At 40.2% G+C, this 22,281-nt stretch overlaps 2 protein-coding genes and 1 pseudogene across 3 annotated transcripts; all 3 read left to right on the top strand.

Annotated features, from left to right (window-relative positions):
• The first annotated feature begins 636 nt into the window (after positions 1-636).
• Positions 637-2,092, top strand: LOC103697954 (uncharacterized). Its single transcript, XM_008779908.5, has one exon. The coding sequence runs from the start codon at positions 883-885 to the stop codon at positions 1,726-1,728; it is 846 nt and encodes a 281-aa protein (XP_008778130.4). The 5' UTR covers positions 637-882; the 3' UTR covers positions 1,729-2,092.
• An 8,538-nt stretch (positions 2,093-10,630) lies between these two features.
• On the top strand, positions 10,631-11,203 carry LOC103697948 (uncharacterized). The gene has a single exon (XM_008779895.3). The coding sequence runs from the start codon at positions 10,631-10,633 to the stop codon at positions 11,201-11,203; it is 573 nt and encodes a 190-aa protein (XP_008778117.1).
• An 8,390-nt stretch (positions 11,204-19,593) lies between these two features.
• On the top strand, positions 19,594-21,723 carry LOC103697327 (AT-hook motif nuclear-localized protein 15 pseudogene; annotated as a pseudogene). Its single transcript, XR_015973373.1, has one exon. The product of XR_015973373.1 is annotated as an AT-hook motif nuclear-localized protein 15 pseudogene (transcript).
• Positions 21,724-22,281: the final 558 nt, after the last annotated feature.

Below are 22,281 nucleotides of genomic sequence, written 5' to 3'. Positions count from 1 at the left end.
TTAAATCTCTGAGTACTGGCCCTGTTCACAATGGCAATTGTCCGGATTCTACTTTCAGTCGTCAAGGCCTTCCTGAGTACAAGTAGGAGAGCATGGTAATAAACTATATAATGATTTGCCTCTAGATGCCATGATTATCATCTAAAACAGGTTTTTGAGCTGTCATTTTTATTAGTTTGTCAATATTAATTTGCAGCCATCAGTAATTACTATAAAACTGGTAGTTTTAGAATGGTACACGCCATGGGCTCGGTATCAATCTAAGATGACCCTTTTCCAGACTTCAGCTAAGGTGTGAGCGGGACCCCATTTTCTTTTATCTTTAAGAAAAAAGAAGAACAATGAAAGGGGAATAGTTCTGAGATTGGCAATTAGGTAAGCAGGAATGGCCTCCTGTTTCAGCTGTTCAATCATCGGGGCCACAGCAACCAACAATTATTCTTACGAAATGAGGCTGTTAATCCCTACATATTGTTTCAAAATTATGTTAAACACCAACTGCTGATGCAATTAAATTTTGTTTCCCATGGACCCATAAACTTGCGGTTTCAACAAAAAAAAAAAAGAACTTTCCTAGGCCACAGTATTATTAGTGGAAAATTTTTTCTTTTTGAGAATAGATATTAGTGGAAAACCGAAATAACCAGTAGCTCAAACTAGATATGCCTTCAGTTAAAAACACAAGCACCCATCACTACAACAACCCTCGGTAGACTTTTTTCCTACCCTCCAGATTCTTCCGTACCTATCTAGGCCTCCTGGATGGAGATGCTTTCCTCCATCTTTTTCCACCTTTCCTTAAACTCCTTCCCACAGGGAACCATCTAAGTTCTTCAATTCTTCCAAGCTCAAGTCTCTCCCTTGCTTCTTTTTCCTCCGCCCATGCACAGTGATATGGAGCAAACAAGGTATTGGATGTGGACAAGAAGGAAATCTGATGAGAGACCCCTTTTCGGCCCTCCAATCCACGAAATCTCCACCAGTTCCTCCCACAATGACTCTTGGGAAGAACAAGCCTTTGCAGAGGACTCCGCGGGCCACTTGGGTGGTTGTGTCTGGCCTCCGAGATCCTATTCATGCAGCTTTTGTCGACGGGAATTCCGATCGGCCCAAGCACTTGGTGGCCACATGAACGTGCATCGAAGGGACAGGGCGAGGCTCAGACAGTGTTCGAGCCCCACAAGAGAAAGCCATGAGGGCGATCAGCATCATAACCACAGCCCTTGCACGCCACTGGGCACATGGCACCTGGACCAAGATGGCTCTCCGGCATGCAACAGCAATTCTAACCCTAATTGTGATGTTATGGCATCAGTTCTCTCTCCTACGGTGCCAGCATCATCCACCGGAGGAAACAGCAAAAGCTCGTTGGTTTCTCCTCCCTATTCTGCAACCATTACTCAAGAGAACCCGATGAAATCCCTTTTCGCTGCCGCTCGATCCTTCGCAGATCCAACAAACGCTCGCCAACTTACTTCGGCAGAACTGAAACTTGGAAGAGAGAATTTGAAGCTCAGGGAAGTAGGTTTTCGGGTGTCGAGAAATCCAGGCGATGAGGAGGAGACCATCACTTGTAGCAAAAGACAGCGGACTGTTCCTTTGTTTCCTTTCTGCAGAGGAGCCACTCCAGTCGACCAACAAAAACTCCATTCTGAGGTACTCAGTCCTTGCCCTGATGAAGAATTAGATCTCGAGCTTAGGCTCGGGCATCGTCCTAAAGATAAATAGAATTACAAATCCATCGCGCTTGAGTATTTGTTTGTATCCTTAGTTTCTTTTTTCCTTTCCTTTGTACTTCTCAACTTTTGGCCAAAGGCCTTTCTCATCTTCAGATTGAATGGTTTGCATCTTTAAATCTCTCCGTGGACACATACCGTAAGTATAACACTAATGGTGCATATATTAGAATGCAATTTCATTTTTATGGACAAACTTTTACCCATCAAAGAGATGAGAGTCTAGTAGTCCTTTTAAATGTTTCACAACATTTAATCTTCACCATGTTGACATCTAGGTTTGCTTTGTTTTGAGAAAGACATCAAGATTTGCATTAATTCATACAAATAACAGGCATGTGCTGATGATTTAATCATGCTTTCATTCTCTGGATCAAATTGATCTAACATGCAATCTTCATACATAGAGCGACCTCCTTGAAATGGTCTTTTTAAATTGATAGTTTGTTCTCTCATATATCAAAGACTTCATTTTACTACAACTAGTAATTAGATATATATAACCTTAATCAGCTTGTTCCACCATTCTCATTAATCTGAGTGCCACAGCTGCTGTTACTTTATTTATTTATTTATTGTGGGGGGGGGGGGGGGGGGGTCACGTTTCTAGAAATGGGAAAAAACTGATGCTTCCTACCAATATCTAGGTCCTGATAATTAACCACTTCTAATCTGCTTCGAAGCAGTGTTATCTTTTTATTAGGGGAACAAGGCGAGTCGATTATTAAATGTGCCTGTGAATGTCTTGATCTTACCATCAGACAAGGAAATTCATCAATGTCTTATGGTAAGTGATTTTATTACAACCTTCCATAACAAGACTTCTCGGCCCGAAGTGCAGAGAGAGAGAGAGAGATTTATGAAGGATACATACTGGCTCGACTTTGAAATGCATGCGAAGTGGCGAGGTTGTCTTTTTTCTTTTCCCCCAGCCTACTCAGCTAACTTAAATGACACACTCGAGCAGATGGGAGTCTGTTTTTAAGATATATAAGATCTGATGCATTAGTACATGGATTCCCTTTTCTGAAGCATTTCATCACGAGCCAGATCTCTCTCTATTTCTCTCTCTCTCTCTCTCTCTCTCTCTCTCTCTCTCTCACACACACACACACACACACACACTCAGAGCTTAAATCTACTGTTAGTGTTTCTATTATTTTACTTTCTAAAGGCTTCACAAGCGCAAAAAAGCCCCACCAACCTTATGGAATCATCTCATTAAAGTATAGTACTAACACACCACATTTATAATTGAATCAGAAAGAATGACACCAACCGCTTTCTACGCTTCTTTTGTTTCTTCTCCTGCAAGTATTAACCACTGGATAAATTCCTATGTATATTACTATGGACCCTAAACCTAAACCATGATTCAGCCCTAGGTTACCCATGCCAAACAAGGCCTGATGCTGGAATAGATGCACGAAACCTGGCTATCTTTTAGTACATCTATATAGCTAAAATGCAAGGTGTGACAAGCGAAGCAAATAAAACGTCAAGCTTACATTAAATGGGCTGCAAAAGACTCTAAGAATAGGTCTAACATTTGCTTTCCACAAAAAGGGCTAGCTGTGACTTCGAGAATGAACGAGTGATGTAGGGTAGGAAGGTTTCATTGGTGGTCATTGCTATCTTGGTGTAAGAGAAAACGAGCAAACGGTAGTGTAGTGGGTTGGTGGGTTCCCTGCTGGATACTGGATCTATGCAATAGGTTCATTATGAGGGATTGACATTGTATATATTGTCTTAATTGTGTTTCGGCTGTTGGGTAATGGAGTTCTAAGGAAGTACAGATGAGTGTCTAGCTACGCAGTGACAAGAGAGAGCACATGGGAGTAGAGAAGTAGTGTCGTTTGTTGGCTGAAGTCTGTAAAATTCAGTAAAGGGAATGGGCGAGTATTTGTGCCTGGGGATGCGTGTGAAGAGGCGTTGGGTTGTCTTAAGGAGCTTTAGAGATGCTGCCGCTCGTCATACTTAAGCTGGAAATGTCTGATAGTGTCTGAAGACTGAAGAATATATGAAATTAAATATGTTGATCATACGCGTAATGTTTACAAGTGGTTTTGGACAACATGCAACTGGAGCAATATTATATCTATTCAGTTTATAGAATGTGGTAGATTCCCCCATCCCCTGCCTTCTCTCTCTCTAACTACTCTGCGACACAAATGCACTTGCATGCATGCTCATATGCATGCAATCATAAGACATTCTCGAGCCCATATATACTGACATGCTCCCCTCTCTCTCCCCTTCCTCTCTCTCTCTCTCTCTCTCTCTCTCTCTCTCCTGTTGCATGTAAATATGCATTAATCTTGTAGGATGATTTACGTTGGAAACAAGAAGCATTCTTCATAGGTTATGCCTTCAGATATATTTGTTGGAAAAAAAAGTATTGTCACTGTATGATACTTTAGTTATTCCACCGGACACAACAGAGAAGACCACTCCAATTCTTTGATGTTGGGGGCATCCTAAGTTTTACTTGAGGATTTTTTTGCATGTATACCCTCCAAAACATATATAATTATATGAATACTTTCGTAATATTGCTATTTACATGTATACCCTTATAAAATACTTATTTTGCATGTATATCATTCTTTTACTTTTATTTTTATATATGTACCTATTCCATCTAATACTATTAAATAATAAACGATTTTAAATTAAAATGACTGAAATACTCTTATAGGTAGACATAAAAAAAAACTTTATATGGATATATATGCAAATAGTAACTTTGCGAGGATATTCATGTAATTATGCATATTTAGAAGGGTATACACTTTAAAAAAATCTAATAAAAAATGATCAAAATTTAGTAAAAATAATTTATTAATAAAAAATAACCAAAATGATTAAATCATATCAATATCAACTCTTATAAAATAAATCATATTGCTTTTATGAAATTCCGCCTCAAAAACAAACAATAACTCAATATTTACAAATCACTAAAAAATATTTTACTAATCCAAGCATCTATAATTAATTTAAATTCGATATGATTTAATCTTTTAAAAATAATGAAGAATATGTAGATGCCATAGATTTAATAATAATAATTATATCAAAATCAATTGGGGAATAGTATTACCAAAATGATCACCTAATATTCTAACTTGACCAAGTCAAGATCTTAAAAAAGAAAATCAATAATATGACTCGATCTTTTTTTTAACTTGCCGATCAAACTGAATCACAAAAGACTTGACAAATTTTAGTCGAATTTTATTTTTTTTAATAGATTTTTTGAATGTATACCCATTTAAATATGAAAAATTGCATGAACACCCTCATAAAGTTGCTATTTGCGTGTATCCCTTTATAACTTTTTTTGCATATCTACACATAAGAGTATTTCAGTCATTTTAATTTTAAGTCGTTTATTTTTTAACGATGTTAAATGATATGGGTACATATGAAAAAAAATATACATACAAGTAGTAATTTTACGAGGGTATTTATGTATTTTCATATATTTAGGAGGATATACATGCAAAAAAAATCTTTTATTTTAACTTGTACATGGAGTTATATATCTAGAAAGTACATAAATTTAACATTTTCATGTCTTGAGTGGATGGGTTCATGAAGATCAAGTGTTTGGCTACTTTGATGTTAGAAAACCTGGTATTGAACAAGTCATCCATTAATGCGGTTTTAGACCTTGCTTCAATCAGTCCTTATATTGTAACCAAAGTCTTTTATGTTTCGATTCAAGAAGACATTGGAATTCCTCAGTAATCAATGCTGACCCCCTTAGGCCTCCCTGACTTCATATGGAAACCTTGATCCTCCAGATAAAGTAGACTTGATCCTTCAAATAAAAGTAGACTAGATAAAAGATTTAGTTCTACCTCCGGATCTCACAAGTTCACAGACTTATCATAGGGTTCCGGTCACCTTGCTAAGGCCTTAACAACATTTTCCAGATGAGTTCTGCTGTTAAATCTCGAATTTTTATTGGGCATTCAAAATCCACAATGAAAAAGTCATCTAAATTATTAATCCATATTATAGTGTTTTGAGATTTCAGAAAATAAATCGTCCCCCATAGCCTGGGAGGTTAATAGGTGGTTTGTGTAACTAAGATATAGTCTAAATCTTCTCTACGACTGCATGTAAATTTCTTGAGTTTATTCTCCATGCACATTAAAGAAATAGAAATGGTTGGGAGCAAATTAAGATTTCTGGAAAGGAAGCGACTCAAAGTAACAACCGGAACTAATTCTTTGCGAAGAGGAGGTTCTATGGAAACAAATATCGCGAATCAACAGGCTCAAGCATGGGTTTAAAATCACTATATTCTTCTTCCATGCCTATGCAAGCTGCCCGTCGGAGGAGAAACACCGTTTCAAGCATCACACATCAAGACAAATTCGTTGAAATTTCAGAAGAAATTTAGGAAATCCTCATCAAGTTTTGCTCTGACTTACTTGGATCATCAAGCATTAACTCCCCTAAGCAGACTGGACCAATATCTTATCAGAGAGCCACACAGACGTGTCTGTTCTGGATCAACATTTCGTGGAGAAGGAATCAGAAACGCAGTTTTCGGCCTGCCCAAAGACAAGGCATGCACCAGGACCCGCCGGTTCCAGATGTCGTTCTACCAGCATTTCTGGGAATTATTGAAGGATATCTCTGCAACTTCTTGTGTCAAATCTTCTCTCACAGCACGGACGTCTCAACACTAAACTATACGTTCATCTCACTAATACCAAAGAAACAAGAATGCAAGTGCGCCTGGGACGTCAGTTTGATAAGTCTGACGAATGGAATTCTCAAAATCCTATCAAATGCACTTAGAATTCGGTCGGCCAATGTCATTACTTCGCTCATTACGGACTCGCAATCAGCACTAATAAAAGGAAGACGAATAAATGACTGCTTCTTTAGTATGGCAGAGATCATTAATTGCTTACAACAAAAAAGCAAACTCCACAGGTGTAGTTCTTAAACTTGATTTTGAAAAGGCCTTTCGGGCGGCTCCTTTTTGCCTCCCCTTTACATGAAAAAGAAAAGAAAAGAACAGAAAAGAAAAGGCCTTCAGCAATGTAGATTGGTCCTTTCTACTCTCCATTTTAAGAGCAAGGGGCTTTGGTGCCAGGCGGTGATGGATTGAAAGCATCTTTCTTCAAGCGAGGCAGCACTGATTCTGAATAATCTAATTGCAAGGATCGGCTCCCCTTACACCACTGGAAACACTCTCAGTTTATAGTGATGCTTGTGGTAATTTGTGATAATCTTTTTAATGTCTACAACTGCAAATAGCAAGGCTGGTGGCTGTCAAGGCAATTTGGAACTCTTCTTCTCGATTATTGGGCTGGGTCTGATATTTTCGCATCATCATTGAATTGGTTTGGCTCGAGCCCGGTCCAGATTGATACACGTCTAACCTTAGACTAGGTTCCAGTTTATAGTTCCAATTATATATTCACCATTGGATGGGATCAGGTTGTACGTAGCTTCATCCTAGCTAGGACTTGGAGGGGACACTAGCTTAATTTTGATGGCCCCCGAACCATTTCCTCATCGAAAAAGTAAGAGCGTCTAATCAAATTATGAAATTTCAGGCTAATGTTTTCCCTAGTCTCAATTGACACATGTTTGAGAATCCAGGTGACGGTCATGATACTTGTCAAAATGGTATTTTGTCGGCACGCGGTGAGGAACCTGCGTCTGGCGTCTATACCTCTCCTTATAATTTTTGGAATAGAGGCCGGCATTGAGCGATGATTCGCTTTTATCATTGCTATACCCATAAATGCCACTTGAATGCATTATGAAATTGTTCATCTTATTGAATAGTTTAATATGTCTACTAACAAATTACTATCTTTTGTTAAAAAAAATTATTTTATTTTATTTTTTTGCAAATTGCTTATAAATAGTTTATGTAAACTTTCTTTTTCTAATAAAGGGCGGGGGGTGGCTTTCCTTCTCTTTTCATAAAAAAAAAAAATGTAGCTCATGAAAAATTTTAGACTTTGGGCTAGGATAAAATTCAATTTTTTTTTTCTTATCAAAAGTTTAGCTCGGGTCTAAATATGAGCTCGGCCGAGCCTAGTTGGATTAGTTTGGATCTAGACTTGAACTTCTTTTGTAAGCTCCATGCAAAATAAGAGAGAGAAAGAGAGAGAGTATGAGGGGAGAAGAAAGAGAGAGATTAGGAGAGAGAGAGGGTAGATATTACTGAGAGACAAAGAGTGAAGAAAGATCATGTCCATCGGAAGGGATATAGAGAGAAGAGAGAGAGAGAGAGAGAGATAAGAAGGGATTATGGAGAGGAAAAGAGGAGAGAGAGATTGGGTGGGAGAGAGAGGAAAGAGGAGAGAGCTTGGGAGGGGGAGAGAGAGGAGAAAGGAGAGCTAGCGGAGAGGAGAGAGAGATTGAGTGGGAGAGAGAAGAGAGAGGAGAAATTGGGTGGGGGAGAAGGAGAGAGAATGAAGAGGTCAAGCTTGGATTGGGTGCATTGTCGGGCTTAAGCTTCAGGCCGTGCCTAGCTAACGTAGGCCAAGCATGGGCTATAGCTTATCCTGACATATATTTGGTCCTATTTTTAGGCCGGAGCTCAACCCAAACACTTGGATTTGAATCAAGGCTTGATTCTAAATTGGCTCATCGAGATGGGCTTTAAGCTGGCTTGGGTCATTTTCTAGGTCTAGATCTTATCTATGAACTTGATCAAGTTTGATTAACAGCATCTTGTGGTAGAAAAATGACAGACTTTTTTTGTTTATCGGGATGTGTTATCGTGCGGATGTGTATTTAGTCCCAATTGATTATTTGCTAGAGAGATCTTTAGTACTTATACAGAACTAAGAAATCAAAGTAATGCCTTTCGACTAGTATTTTTTAGTGATATTCTAATTATTACAAATGGTATCAGAGGGGACCTGATCTATGATATATAGACTAGGAGACATTATAGTACGAGCTCATTCGAATTGACCATAAGCTAATCGTATTGTTTGAGAACATCAGGTCTTAAATAAGAGCAGTATATAAGGACTCGTACAGACGTATATTTAGTTCTATATTGTTTATTCATCAGAGAGATCTTAGGTAAGTTATACATGATTAAAAATTTTAAATAATATTTTTTGGCTAGTTTTTTTGGATGAGGTCCTATATTAGTTATTTTTAACTCTTGAATATTTATTTAGAATTATTTAACTTACATCTTCCTAATTTGTAACAGAATGAAATTTCATTTTCTTTTTTCTAAAAGAAGGTGATGAATCACCCTTATTTATTGCTCAGTCAGACACGTTTCTTAGCGTGGGTATTGTGCACCCACCAGCTAGCCACATCCACACCAGCCCAAATCACCATCATCCTGCTGCCACGTGGCATATGGACAGGCCTCAGGAATGTCCCAGTTGGCTAACAGCTTTCCGCGTAGCCCCGCGCGGGCGGCAAATCCTTACAGCTAAACCTCTCACCCCTCGAGCTGGAATCTAGTTAGTCCCTGCCGAAACTTCTGGCCAAATTGGCTCCCAGGCGGCAGAAGAGAGACTATAAAATGGACACGGAGACGACTGGTTGCCGGTTTCTCAGAAGCATTCCTTGGGAGAATCAGCTCTCATCAAAGGTAGCTTTGCCACGTCTTTTCCGTGATGAAGCCATATGGCTTCACCAAGACGGGGTCCAAGACTCCTTCCAAAACTCCATGGGAAAGGGATGCTGGATTCCAAGGAAGGCCTCAGGAATTGCCAGCTTTTGAAGGCCCAACTCAGCCCATCTTAGACTGGGGAAGGCCGGCAGCAAGATTTATTACCTTAGCTCGGGCATCAGAGCCATTTGTTTTGTACCCAACGACTATGATTGACAATAGAGGTCTCAGGCTCTTTATTTGGAGGGTAGAAGATATAATGATCGAAATTGGCTTCATTCATTAATGGACCAGCATGTCGGCCCATTAATTTTTTCTAAATTTTTCTAATTTTTCTGAATATTAGAGATGATTTGAGTTTTCTCTCTCCTATCCGTTTAATAGGTACAGAAATATATATATTACTGTTTGGAAGACTTCAAAGATTAAACTAGGTCCAAATGTAATCATAGGCTATGCACAGTCCATGAGGCCTCTGCTGATTAGGTCTATGGACGTCATAGGTGCAAGATGTATTAAAGAAACATACATCTTGAAGAGTTGCATGGGCCCTCATAGTTTTAGCAAAAAGATTGATGTGCTATAAACTTAGAAACAGTTAATAAATTAACTGATATAGGTCTTCTGATTAGTCCAGTGGAGGACACAAATTTGGCTGTCACCATCGTCTGATCATTGCCATCTCATGTCCACCCATAAAGCTAAGCTGGTTTGCTGACCTAACAAAACTGATGATACATGCAGGCTTTATCATGTATAAGCAATAAAACAACACCACTCATTTCCAGTTTACGTGCAACAATTGTCGAAGGATCGGTTCGTTGCACTGAAGGAATGCGACAAGCTTTATGAGTAAAACAGCCTTTAAAAGCCTAGTTTTTGGCAAAACAAACTTTATAGTATGTGTGGCCCACCAGGCATGTTATATTCTTTCCAAGGCGAAATTTATAAAGATTTTTGTATAGAAAAATTAGTCATCGTAATTGTATGGTTTGATGGTGAGAATTTCACAGTATGCTCATAGTGATACCATGATCAGACGGTTGTGATTAAATCGAAGCAGAACCGAGCACCTGGAGTCTGGAGACCTCCAAATCTATAGTTCAGTATTTAAGGTTCCGATTATACACTCTAAAGAGCATGCCTTGCCTTTTTCTGTGCCTTCTGCAGATATAAAAGCGTATACTCTTCCTTAGCAGCGAAGTTGACCTCAAGGCTGGCTTGCCCTTCTTCGCACCTCCCCCTCTTCATGCAACCCTAGCCAGTAATGGAAGCCGATCATCCCAGCTCCGATGAGACCCAGACGGCCGTGCCCGGAGAAAGCGGTGGCTCGAGCACTCGCACCCGATCTTACGACTGCACCTTCTGCAAGAGAGGCTTCTCTAATGCCCAGGCTCTGGGAGGACACATGAACATCCACAGGAAAGATAGAGCCAAGCTCAAACAGCCCTCCAATCAAAGCCAACAATTCCCTTTCGATGTCTCCAACAAGTTCGCTCCCTCGTATTCTCCGACCCTAAAGAACTACCCGTCCCAGCCGATGCATGGAAGCCAGGATAAGGGGCCCATGTCCACATCGCCATGGATGGCTCCAAGTGAGCAGGACATCCCTGGAAATAGGATCCTTGACGAAGGCTGGCCCAGGCAGCTGTCTTTGTTTGCAGAGAGGCCGTCACGAGGAGACGATCCGGCTTCGGGCGGCTCTGGTGAGCGACCAGAAGATCAGATAGAGCAGTCGGGCGGCTTTGGAGCGGCGGCAAAGGAATTGGACCTTGAGCTCCGACTAGGACCAGAACCAACCGATGATGTCTCGACAGCAGGCCTCAAGGACTTTTTGTGAAAGTGGACGCTGCCTGATATTTGGTTGTGCGTAGAAAGGTCTTGTTCTCTTCTCCCATTACACCATCTGCGATACACAAGGGATGAAGATTAAATTAAGAAAAGGCACTGTATATATGTTCTTTCTTTTTTAGTTTCAACACTTGTGGAACATATGCATCATGATAGAGTGATAGTTCCTTCTTATATAGATGGTTTTATAATGCCAAAACTCTTCTTTGTTTTAAGTTGCAATTACTCTATGCAAAATCAGATGCTCTTGTTTGTTCTTCTGGAGTTAGGATATGCGAACGGTGAAAAGCAGGCATGTTTAGCTGCGGGTATTAATATACATCTCCCTGGGAAGCATGAATAATTACTGCATATACCTAGAATGGTCATAGTTCTTAGCATATTCAAAGATTGGACATAGTTGCGAAACATGAGGTGTTTGATATGCCTTATCATTATCTTACCTTTGTTTATGGTGTTTGATGTGAATTTGCAAGTTCTAGCATGGTTTCTCCTGCTCTATTGGGGTACTCATTATGGCTGTTACTTATACATGTCTGAAATCTCTTGCTGTTTTTGATATATCAATGCACTGCATAAGCATTCATTTCTGCAGTCGAGCTCCTAGTATTGCCTTTCCTCATTTGCAATTACATATATATATTACTCTCCTAGAAGGCAAACAATGACCAGGCGACTCTATTCCAAATTTTTATCCAATGCTGTAGCCTCGAGAAGGTTAGGTTTAGGGCTAGGGACGATATAGTCCTAAGGTTTTGCCAAGTTGGTGCTTCACACATGGAACTTCCAAAATCAGGGCGCTGTTGTAGATTAGGTTTGGAGGCAGTATGGAATGATCATCATTTTTTCCCTTCTTTTCTTCGACGTTCTTCGTTTCTTATGAATGAGAATGCATAATTATTAGAAAATTGATATTGACACCACATCACAAATTGTTTACTAACTTTTTGCCTTTTGATTGATCTGGAAATCTTTCTATAGCTCACCTCTTGGAGTGGAAAGAAATGCATACTAAATGAATGATTTCTACCATCTCTCTTTTATTGTTGTGGCTATCTAAAAGCAGGAGATAGGTTCATATGCTAGGGTCATTCAGCAAGTGTGATCCTCCTAATGCGACTGGAATTATCATGATAAGTGTTGTAGTTTGCTTAACTTGTGCATGATTTGGTGACCTCATCTTCCGGGATGGACTTCAATCTAAGATCTTTTCTTTTGGAAGCTATTTCATTTGCAAGGCTGAATTCTTCTTGATTATTTACTAATGCATGATTCAGGTTCTTAACCTATTTGCATGGCTGCGGCCTCCTGTCAAACATCATCATTAGATTCAGTTATAAGCAAAATAATCTACATTATTTTGTCAGATTACTTTTCACTTGTTGAAGGAAAATTTCATACTTCGTAAATCAAATGATTCCTTTTCTTTTGGATAGCATCGGGTCAAGATGTTACCTTTTTTTTTTTTTGATGTAAAGAGAGGCAAAAAGGAGCCATTTGACTTTTATTGAAGATTAATCATATTTACAACAGAGATAAAGAGCAAAGATAAGTTACATTGTCGAGAGAGGCTAATTGGTCAAGATGTTATTGAGTGAATGATGAAATACAGAAGTGGATTAGTTTGCTGCCTAACTTTGAGCATTATTAATCTCTGTTGATATAATTATCAGGTTTGTCTAAATATACATCACTTGTTTGAGCTGTCCAACACAAAGTATATAGTAATTAAGCCTGTATCTTTATCTGATTCCTTGTGAAGCTACGGCACTACGGCAGGCATCAAATTTAGCTCATTAGTATGTAAAGAATCATACTTCTGCTGAAAGTAGTGCTGCAATATTAAGCCTCTCATTTAATTATTTACGAGTACCAAGAAGGCAAATTATTTAAATAAGAGGCCCGTCCTTCATGCTGAAGTAAATTCACTGGTTCACAAGCAGTACTCATCGACTAAATTTGCATTGTTTGCATTTTAGTGTAGTGTCTTATTTTATTTTATTTCATCAAAAGAAAAGGGTAGTGTTTTATTTCAAAGACACCTTATTTTTTTTTCTTTTTTCTGTGGTCTTAAGAATCCCGTCAACTCTCGAGGTGATGTTGTCTGTACAGTTAAAGACTATATATCCCGCAGTTCTCTATACGCAGCATCAAATGTTCTTTTGGCTGCAAGCATGGGAATTAAAAATTAGAAAGCATGTTGATAATATTTAGGATATTGAAGCTAAGCTGCCATCTTAAAATGTTTGTGATAGAACAAGAGTGCACTGCATTTCCTATTTCCTTTTCTATATCATTTGAGGTCTAGATAAGAACAAAGTTCTTTTGAGAAATATTTTAGGTATGAACACATAAGATGCCTTCAGGTTATATGTTACTTCTGAGAAATGAGAAGGCAAAAGTTCTAAATCTGGGATGTACTTTGAGCACTACTGTAACACTCCCTTTGAGAATAGGCACATTTAGTCTCCTAAAATTGAGAAAGCTAGCCTTCAGGCTCTTACAAAGAATAGCAGCCTATCATCAAAGAGAAGTAGAGAGAGAGAGTGGCAGCCTATCTTGTAGCTAGTCTGTATGAGGAGTTATGATTCTAATTGGACAATTTTTGTCTTAGTAGTGTATCCAAGACTAGCACAGGGCATGGAGAGTATGAATAATTCTTTATTTGGGTTGGAATAAGGAGAGCATCGGCTTTTACTCGGCACATGCAAAACACGTGATCGATGTAATAGGAGGAAATATTGATGTTTGATTGCGAGCTACAATCTAATAACTAGCAGTTATTCCTTTTCTTTTTATTTTTTGGTGAATGGGTAACTGCATTTTTTTTTTTTTTTTTTTTGATGCATTTCTCGTCTTTGTTCATATATATTACCAATGCAACTGTGTGAAGGAAAAGCTAGCACTTGCTTAGTTCAAAGCTTTGTTCTCCATGTAAGTCTTCGGCCTGATATCTGTAACATGAGCAGTTTGGATATGAAAAATCTTGCAATATGCCCCTTTCTCCATTCTGAGATAGATAAAGGGGAAAATAATAACGTAGTGTCTGATTAATGTTGGATTAGCTAGCTGCAAGGCACGGTTTCAAGAAAAGAAGGTGAAAAGTTTTCCCTCCTGATGGTAAAAACAATTTAACATGAACAAAATGGCATAACTCTTGCTGATATCTTTGGCATCCAAATGATGTGTTTGTGATCATGATCATTCGATGGACCAATCAGATACAACTCAGGTAATATTGCATATCTGTGGTCTTAATCTTTTCAAATAGTTGCATAGGTAGTATGATTTTTGTCAATCTTAAAAAATCAAAATCATGACCATCCAATTACTGCATTGCTAATATTTGTTTGGCCCTCCACTACAATTTCAAAGATTAGATTTTCTTAAACGACGATTGAGATTTCCAATAAATGATCCATTGGGAGAAAATAATGCAGCTTCAAGCTTTAGCTCGAGCAAATTACAAATTCATAGTGATTGGGCTCGATCTTTTGGAGGAATTTTAGTAGAATTGTAGCCCATAGCATGGTTTCCGAACTGGCTTGATCTTTCTAAGGAAGCAAGAGGACTGGGAAAGCTCTCGGTCCAAATTTTTAACATTAGGCCCAAGCAAAAAGTGCAAGCACAGGCTTAGTTTCTAACATTAGGCCTTTAGGCTGTTCAAGCTGGCCAGGTCCATTGACTGAACTGCATTTGTTGGATTTTTTTTTTTTTTCAAGTATGAGAAGGCCGGATAAAGACATTGCTTATAGCAGAATGAATCCTTCTTAAGTTTATTATGTATGGTAACATGAAAGTAATCATATCATATTGCAACATGAAAGCGTTGTAGTAGCTTAACTTGTTTAATTTACTTTCCCTTTGGAGCTAGTTAGCTGGCTGGTGAGAATGAGTGATTGCCATGGTGTGGCCCAGACATAAGCATTTCATTCACTAACTATTACTGACTTCACACCTGGTGAAAAAAGAAGCACAGATATATACTAACCCCCATGAATGCGTGGATGCATTAGATGTGTCTGAGCGACAAATAGAATGATAAAACCAATTTTTACATAGGAAAAACTTTTGGGAAGACAGCGTTCTTTGAGAGGTGTTTGAAATCAGCCAAAGTTTCTCCTCGAAGGAAAGGGATGAAGACAAACTTTGCCTGACGTTGCCTGCAGCTATTCATTCTCACGTACACTGCAGAGACGATCATATTTTAAACATAATCCTGGTAATACGTAGGCCCAATCAGCAGCCCAGGCCCGCACAGACGTGTATTTAGTTCTATATCGGTTATTCACCGAAAAAAATTTGAATACTTATACATGACTAAGAAATCTAAAAAATACCTTACAGATAGCCATTTTGGATTAGATTCTGCATTATTATAAATAACATTAGAACGGACTCGGCCCACAACCTGTATAGATTAGGAGGCACTGCAGCATAAATTTATTAGGGCTAACCACGGATCGATTATGGTGTTTGCGATTAGATTTAAATAGATTTGAATCTTAGTCTGACAAAGATGGATGAACTTATATTTAATTTTATATAGAATCAAAGAACTAAATAATATCTTCGGACCAACTATTTTAGGGGAGGTCCTAAATTTTGGCTTGTTAATACTCTTAGTAAAATAAACATGGCCGGTTGGAACTCGGAAGGTAGAGGGACAAAGGGGCCTTGGCTGTCGTGCACGTGCAGTGCGAGTTCCGTGGGAATTAAGACCCCTCGCACATGCCGTCAGTTCCATCTGCCCTGTTTCCCGGGCAATGTCTCGGAAATCTCTCCCGTCCGCTTGCGGAGACACCACTTTTTTTACTGCCCACCCGGCAACAACGAAAGCGAAGTCCTCCCGGATCCACTTGCCGAAAAGGGAGAGCCCCCGGTCGGCAGGCGCTTGTGCTTCTACTTTCTAGCCTAGCATTCACGTTACCAAAGTAGCATGCGTGTCTCCTAGTTGGGCGAGGCTTTGGGTGAGGTTGGCAATTTTAGCCGATCCAATCAATTTAAATGGAGCAGATTTTATCTCGTCTGTTTAAACTTGGAGATAGGTATAGATTTTAGGTATAATATTCAAAGTGAGTTCGAATCAGATACGGGTAATGATATATTCCTTCCTAAATCCGATCCGATATAATATAAGTTTAATACATTCTCCCTTCGGTTCACTCGATAGATGATAACTGTCAGAATTCTCGATCGTCCCTTCCCCCTTTAGTTAGAAATCCATTATAAAAATCACAACAATTAGTTATTTTTGTTTGTTTTGTTTCTATACCTTCAATTAATTTGACTTGTGTATGAATTATTACTTATTAGAATATATTATAATTATTGGCGTATGCTGGGATTTCGAATTAAAACTTGGGTCATTAGAGAAAAAGTTAAAAGCTTCTCCTATTTACATAATAGCTGTAATCTCATGAATTATAGCTATGAGCTATAATTATCGGACCTAACACGACATGTATTGTCTATCTTACCCGTCTTATCTATCTAATCCAACCCATCACAATTTGCCCCATCTACTTTACCCGGCTCGATCCGACTCAAAATGGGTACAGAGCTGGTATAGTTATAGAATTTTTAATTATGGGGTGGATACGAATATTAGCCGATTTGATTCATACTCGATTTGCTACCATCCCTATCTCGCACTTGACGAATGTAATAAAAGAAGGAAAGCCACACCTCAGAGTTATAATCAAATTTAGATTGCAGACTCACATTAGGTTGTTCAAGCTTAGATGCATGGCAAATGAAATCGATCTATAGACCAACTAATTTGGAATGTTCTACTTGTTGCACGTCAGGGGTTAGAGTTTGATTTTTAAAGTTTGTTTTGGGTTTGGATTGTATCTTTCACACAAAAAAAATAATTGATCTTCTTTTGCAACGCCGATCGTTGAATCGTATCTTACATAGATCTCAAAGCACTCTAAATTTTATTATTTTTCTATCTACGCAGATCTTAAAATAGCCATCGCACGATCCAACGGTACATTCATGCGAAGGAAGATGAATCCTTCTTTCACGCAGAAGATACAACCGGAACCATTTATTTTTTTCTAATAAAAAAAAGGATGGTGGGAGTGTTGCCTTTCTAAGTTGAGCTCAAAATCTCTCCTAGGCCAGAAATTTTCAAAACCTCTCTTGGTGCAGAAATTTTTGAGAAGATTGGTGTCTAATCAGTAGACTAAAGACTTGTTGGCTGGTTAGATGCTGTCACCATACCTTTAGATAATCACATGCACAGTCATGGTAGAAGTGAATTTTTTTAATGTGCCTTTAATTCATATATACTGTTTAGATTAAAAAACAATTGACATCTATGGCTCTTAAGACCCCAAGGTTCTCTCCTAGTTTGAAAACTGGTACTTCCGCAGATGTACATCACATAATTTAACACGCTATCATGTTATGAACGCTAATTCCTCTACCTTGAAGCCATGTTTAGTCGTGGGATGGTGGAATCAAGTTAGCTAATTAATTGAAACAAGTTCAAAGTAAGAAGAAAAAAAAAATCCACAAGAACTCCTTCCCCTTCTCACTGAGTTATGTAAATTTATCTGAATAGAGACTTGACTGCATGCAAGTTTATCTAAAATGATTCTACAATTTACCAGATTTTATTTGGCCGGAAAAATTGTGTTAGACCAGCTTAAGGCATGCAAACCAGACGGGGTATTAGAATAAAATCTTTTTTCCAGTTCCTGCTAAATGCAATGGGAAATGTTCAAAATTATAAAAGCTAGACTAGATGAATAGGAGCCTTTATCGGTGTCATCTTTGCATCCTACTGTATCATATTCACATCGGCCAGGGAACCAGGAGCATATACATCAATTCAAGCTGTCAACTCAATGGGCCATTTCAAACGGAGGGTGTCTTCTTGGCCATGGGCAGCTCATGCAAGGACTGGGGCCGTCTGGGTACCTAGTACAGTTACCTTATTGGGAGGATGACTACATCCATCCAAGGAATATTTCAACTCTGACAAAGGCCAATAAAACTACAAAGAATCAGAGTATGGTATTGCATACTTTGCACAAAACCTGCTTAATTTTGTACTTATCGAACAGTCAGGAGTTTAAAATATCATCATTCCTCAAAACGTTAATGACGCTGGTTGGATCAAGTTAGAGCCAAAGCAAATTTACTAATATATATATATATATATATATATATATAGAGAGAGAGAGAGAGAGAGAGAGAGAGAGAGAGAGAATATGGTGAGTGGTTAGTCAAGCTGGCGCCATATGTAATATTATTTGACTACATTTGATGTATAAAAAAATTTTATTTGATTGCCATTATATAGTAAATTCGATGAATGATATAAACACCATAGGTGCACCAATTGACCAGAAAAGTATTTTGACATGTAAATCATGAAAAAAAAAGAATTCTAAATGATAAAATTAAAAGAATCAAGATAATAAAGAAAAAGTCATAAATGGGATAATAGAACAAGTAGCATCATTGTGAAAGAAGAGCATTAGAGTTGACGGGTATAAAAATTGTGAGAACTTGTGTCATAATATATAGCTTAATTTCACATACTTCTTATGTTTATATTGTTATTATTATTGTTGTCGTTGTTCTTCGTAGCAGCAGTGATAGTGATAATAGTAATATATAGTTGCAATAATATAGTTTTGTAAATTTAAAATGGATGCATCCGATTCAATTTAAAATAGATCTTTCTAAACTTCAGTCAATTATCCAAATTTATCTTGTTCAACCTAAGATGGTAGCATCCCACTCAATTATAACTAACTCAATCAGCATTCATCTCGACACATGTTGCAGTCCAAATCTTGAGCTCTGGTGTTGTGAGGAGTCAAAAGCTCGCACCACCATCTCAGGAATAGACAGTGGATAACTAGAAGTTTTACGTTCGGTCAAGGAGTCGAGTTACTTTAAAGAAAACAGCGTAGGTGCCACTGCCCCCAAGGAAGGCACTCATGGTGGGTGCGGAACACGTATTATTGGGTTAGAAAAACGGTGACAAAGGATTTTGTCCTAAATCGGAGAGGGGCGGTTCTTTTAGAGCAGTGGGCCCTTTTTTTATTGATGCCCTCCCCCTCCGATCTTGGCATTCGATGCTGTGTCGGGCCTCGAGACAGTGACGTGTTCCCACTCCCCGCCCACTTTCTCATGCGCACGTTACCCCACATCACCTCTCAACTTCTCCCTCCCCTTCTCACCTCCCCCGCTCTCTCTCGATCTCTCAGACCCAAACATTTAAACCCTAGTTAACCCGAGATCCCACCAGGCCAGCAATCCAAACAGGGGGTATTTGAGGGATAGCATAATGCAAAGAAGAGTAAAAGGACAGGGGTATTTGAGGGATAGCATGATCTAAGGAAGAGTACTAATGTATTACCCTAGTGAAAGAAGGGAGAGGGAATAGCTGGGTAAGTATGATGGTCCTCTCCTTTTTTTTCCCCTCTGATGAAGGATGGATCTGGATAGAGGGAAGGATAGCTTCTGATAAGCCACTGCAGAGGTAGCAGCAGCGGCAGCCTGGGCCGGCAGGGGTATCCTATACTTGCCGTGAGCCGCGGAGTCGGAAAGCCGAGATAAATAAAGATCGCAGCCACGGTCTTCACAGGTTTATTTATGAAAGAAAGCTAAGACACCAAGTCTTCAAACTCCAAATCTCGTAGTTCATGAAATCGGTGCAACTCTACGGTTTAGAAGGTGCGTCTTAGAACTAGTCTGAGCTACGGTTCTTACTTATTTATGTTTGGATCCTTACAGAGGGTGCAACTGGTGGGTTTTGGTTGCCTGATTCAATTCATATAGCCGACTTTCTGGTGTCCCATGGAAGTGTAATTTGATATTAATCCTCTCCAGCTCTCTTTCTGTTGTTTTGAAATATTTTGGGAGATCTGGTAAAGAGAGAGGAAAGCAAGTCAGTTGGCTCTGATCCCTTCAAGGAAAGAGTTCCAAGGAAAAGGAGGAAATCCTAAGGGAAGCTCAAATCTTGAAAGTAGGAGAAGTGAAACGAGACGTTTGTTCTTGGATCTATAACTCTTCAGTTTCTTTCATGAAGAATTACCAGCAGGAAGCCAAGGATTTTGGAAGAAAATTAATGAAAGTGGAGGGTAGAGAAGAAATTGTAATCTGTATCACGTGGTAGAAAAATAAATTTACGGAGTAGCAGCAGCGCGCGGCAAGCTATAAGAGACTGGAAAATTAGTATAGCTGATTCCCTTGTCTTTGTTGGTTTCTTGAGCTAATAGTCGAAGAAGAAAAGCTGGCGAACCGGTGGTGGGCTGGCAGCGTGGCCATGGGAGGTGTCGACCCGGTCGTCACCTCTCAGACCTCAGCCTCTCCTCTCCATCTCCGCAGCTTCACCAACTCCCACCTTAGCCCTCATCGGCAGGACCAAGACCCCAACCCCACCACCACCATCAGCAGCGGCAGCAACAACCACCCAAACGACGACGAAGCCAACGCCGACGATCAGTCCCCAGCCAATGGCCTCGATGTCGTCGAGGGCGGATCCGCAGGCGGAGGGGGCCCCGGCCGACGGCCCCGCGGCCGCCCTCCCGGATCCAAGAACAAGCCGAAGCCGCCCATTATCATCACCCGGGAGAGCCCGAATGCCCTCCGCTCCCACGTCCTGGAGATCGCTAGCGGGACCGACATCATGGACGCCATCGCCGTGTTTGCTCGCCGGAGGCAGCGCGGGGTCTCCATTCTCAGCGGCAGCGGCGTTGTGACTGACGTAACTCTCCGCCAGCCTGCGGCGCCACCGGGGGCCGTCGTCACCCTCCACGGCCGCTTCGAGATCCTCTCCCTCTCCGGGGCCTTCTTGCCGGCGCCATCGCCTCCGGGAGCCACGGGTCTGACCGTGTATCTCGCCGGCGGGCAAGGGCAGGTGGCGGGGGGCAAGGTGGTAGGGGAGCTGGTGGCTTCGGGGCCGGTGATGGTCATCGCCGCCACGTTCACCAACGCCACCTACGAGAGGCTGCCACTCGGGGACGAGGAGGCCGACGCGGCGGCGGGGGCGGCCGCGCCGGGGGGAGCGGAGGGGATGGCAGCTCTGCAGCAAAGCCCCCCGGGGGGGAACGGATCGGCGTCGCAGCAGTCGTCGCATGGAGGGTTGGCGGCCGTGGACCCGTCGTCAATGCCACCGCTGTATAACCTGCCACCGAATCTGCTGCCCAACGGCCAGATGCCACACGAGGTGTTCGGCGCTTGGGCTTCCGCGGCCCCTCGTCCTCCACCATCCTACTAATATAAGTCCTGCTCTCTTCCTCTCCCTCTCTCTCTCTCTCTTCCCCTCACCCCCTTCTCTCTCTCTATAGTTTAGCCAATAAAAAGAAAAAAAATATTTGTGCTCCTTTGTTTCCTTTTATCATTATTATCATTATTATTATTTCTGTTTGCTTGTTTAATTATTGTGTTGATGTCATTGCATGTGTTATTTTGTAAACTATCCATGTACTACTGTAGAACTAGACAATTCCGATGAAAATGTCGCCTTTTTCGAGTCTATATTTTTGTGTAAGTTTCAATTGAATGTCGTTTCTTTTCTTCTTCCTCCTCCTCTTTATTCTGCTCTTATCATCCAAATATTTTTGTGTTGGCTATTATATGCGGTTATATTGTTTTTCCTTGATAGGTTTCACGGTAGACCAGGAGAGTTTGGTTTTATAAAAAAAAATTTCTTATTTTTTAAAGGAGTCGGTTTTGTAGCCAGAGAGTAATGGAAGAGAGGAGAGATGATGAAGCTGTTGGATTCATCTCCATGGACATTTACGGGGTTGAGATTTCGAGGAGTCATGGAGCTTCAATTTGGAAGACACGAAGGCTGGGGTGGGATTTTGATGAGTGGTGGGTGTCATTAGGCCTTCGTGATATGACGAGACCCAGCTATAGCTTAGATTTGACAGCTCTTGGAGGTTTTCATTATGTGCCCTCTTCCTCAGGAAACAAAGGGGTAATGCACATCCCATCCTTAACTCCCTCTTAATCTTCTTGCAATCGGTTGCTTCTGTTTCCTCTTTCCCTACCCGTGGATAGATGCATCTGTTTCATTTCTCAATAAAGATG

The sequence above is a fragment of the Phoenix dactylifera genome, chromosome 14 (assembly GCF_051530095.1).
Source record: "Phoenix dactylifera cultivar Ajwa chromosome 14, Ajwa_hap1_PhDact_Kaust_v1.1, whole genome shotgun sequence".
In the NCBI taxonomy this organism is placed as follows: domain Eukaryota; kingdom Viridiplantae; phylum Streptophyta; class Magnoliopsida; order Arecales; family Arecaceae; genus Phoenix; species Phoenix dactylifera.
The sequence above is the reverse complement of the archived record's forward strand: the minus strand, read 5'-3'. Positions and strand labels throughout refer to the sequence as shown.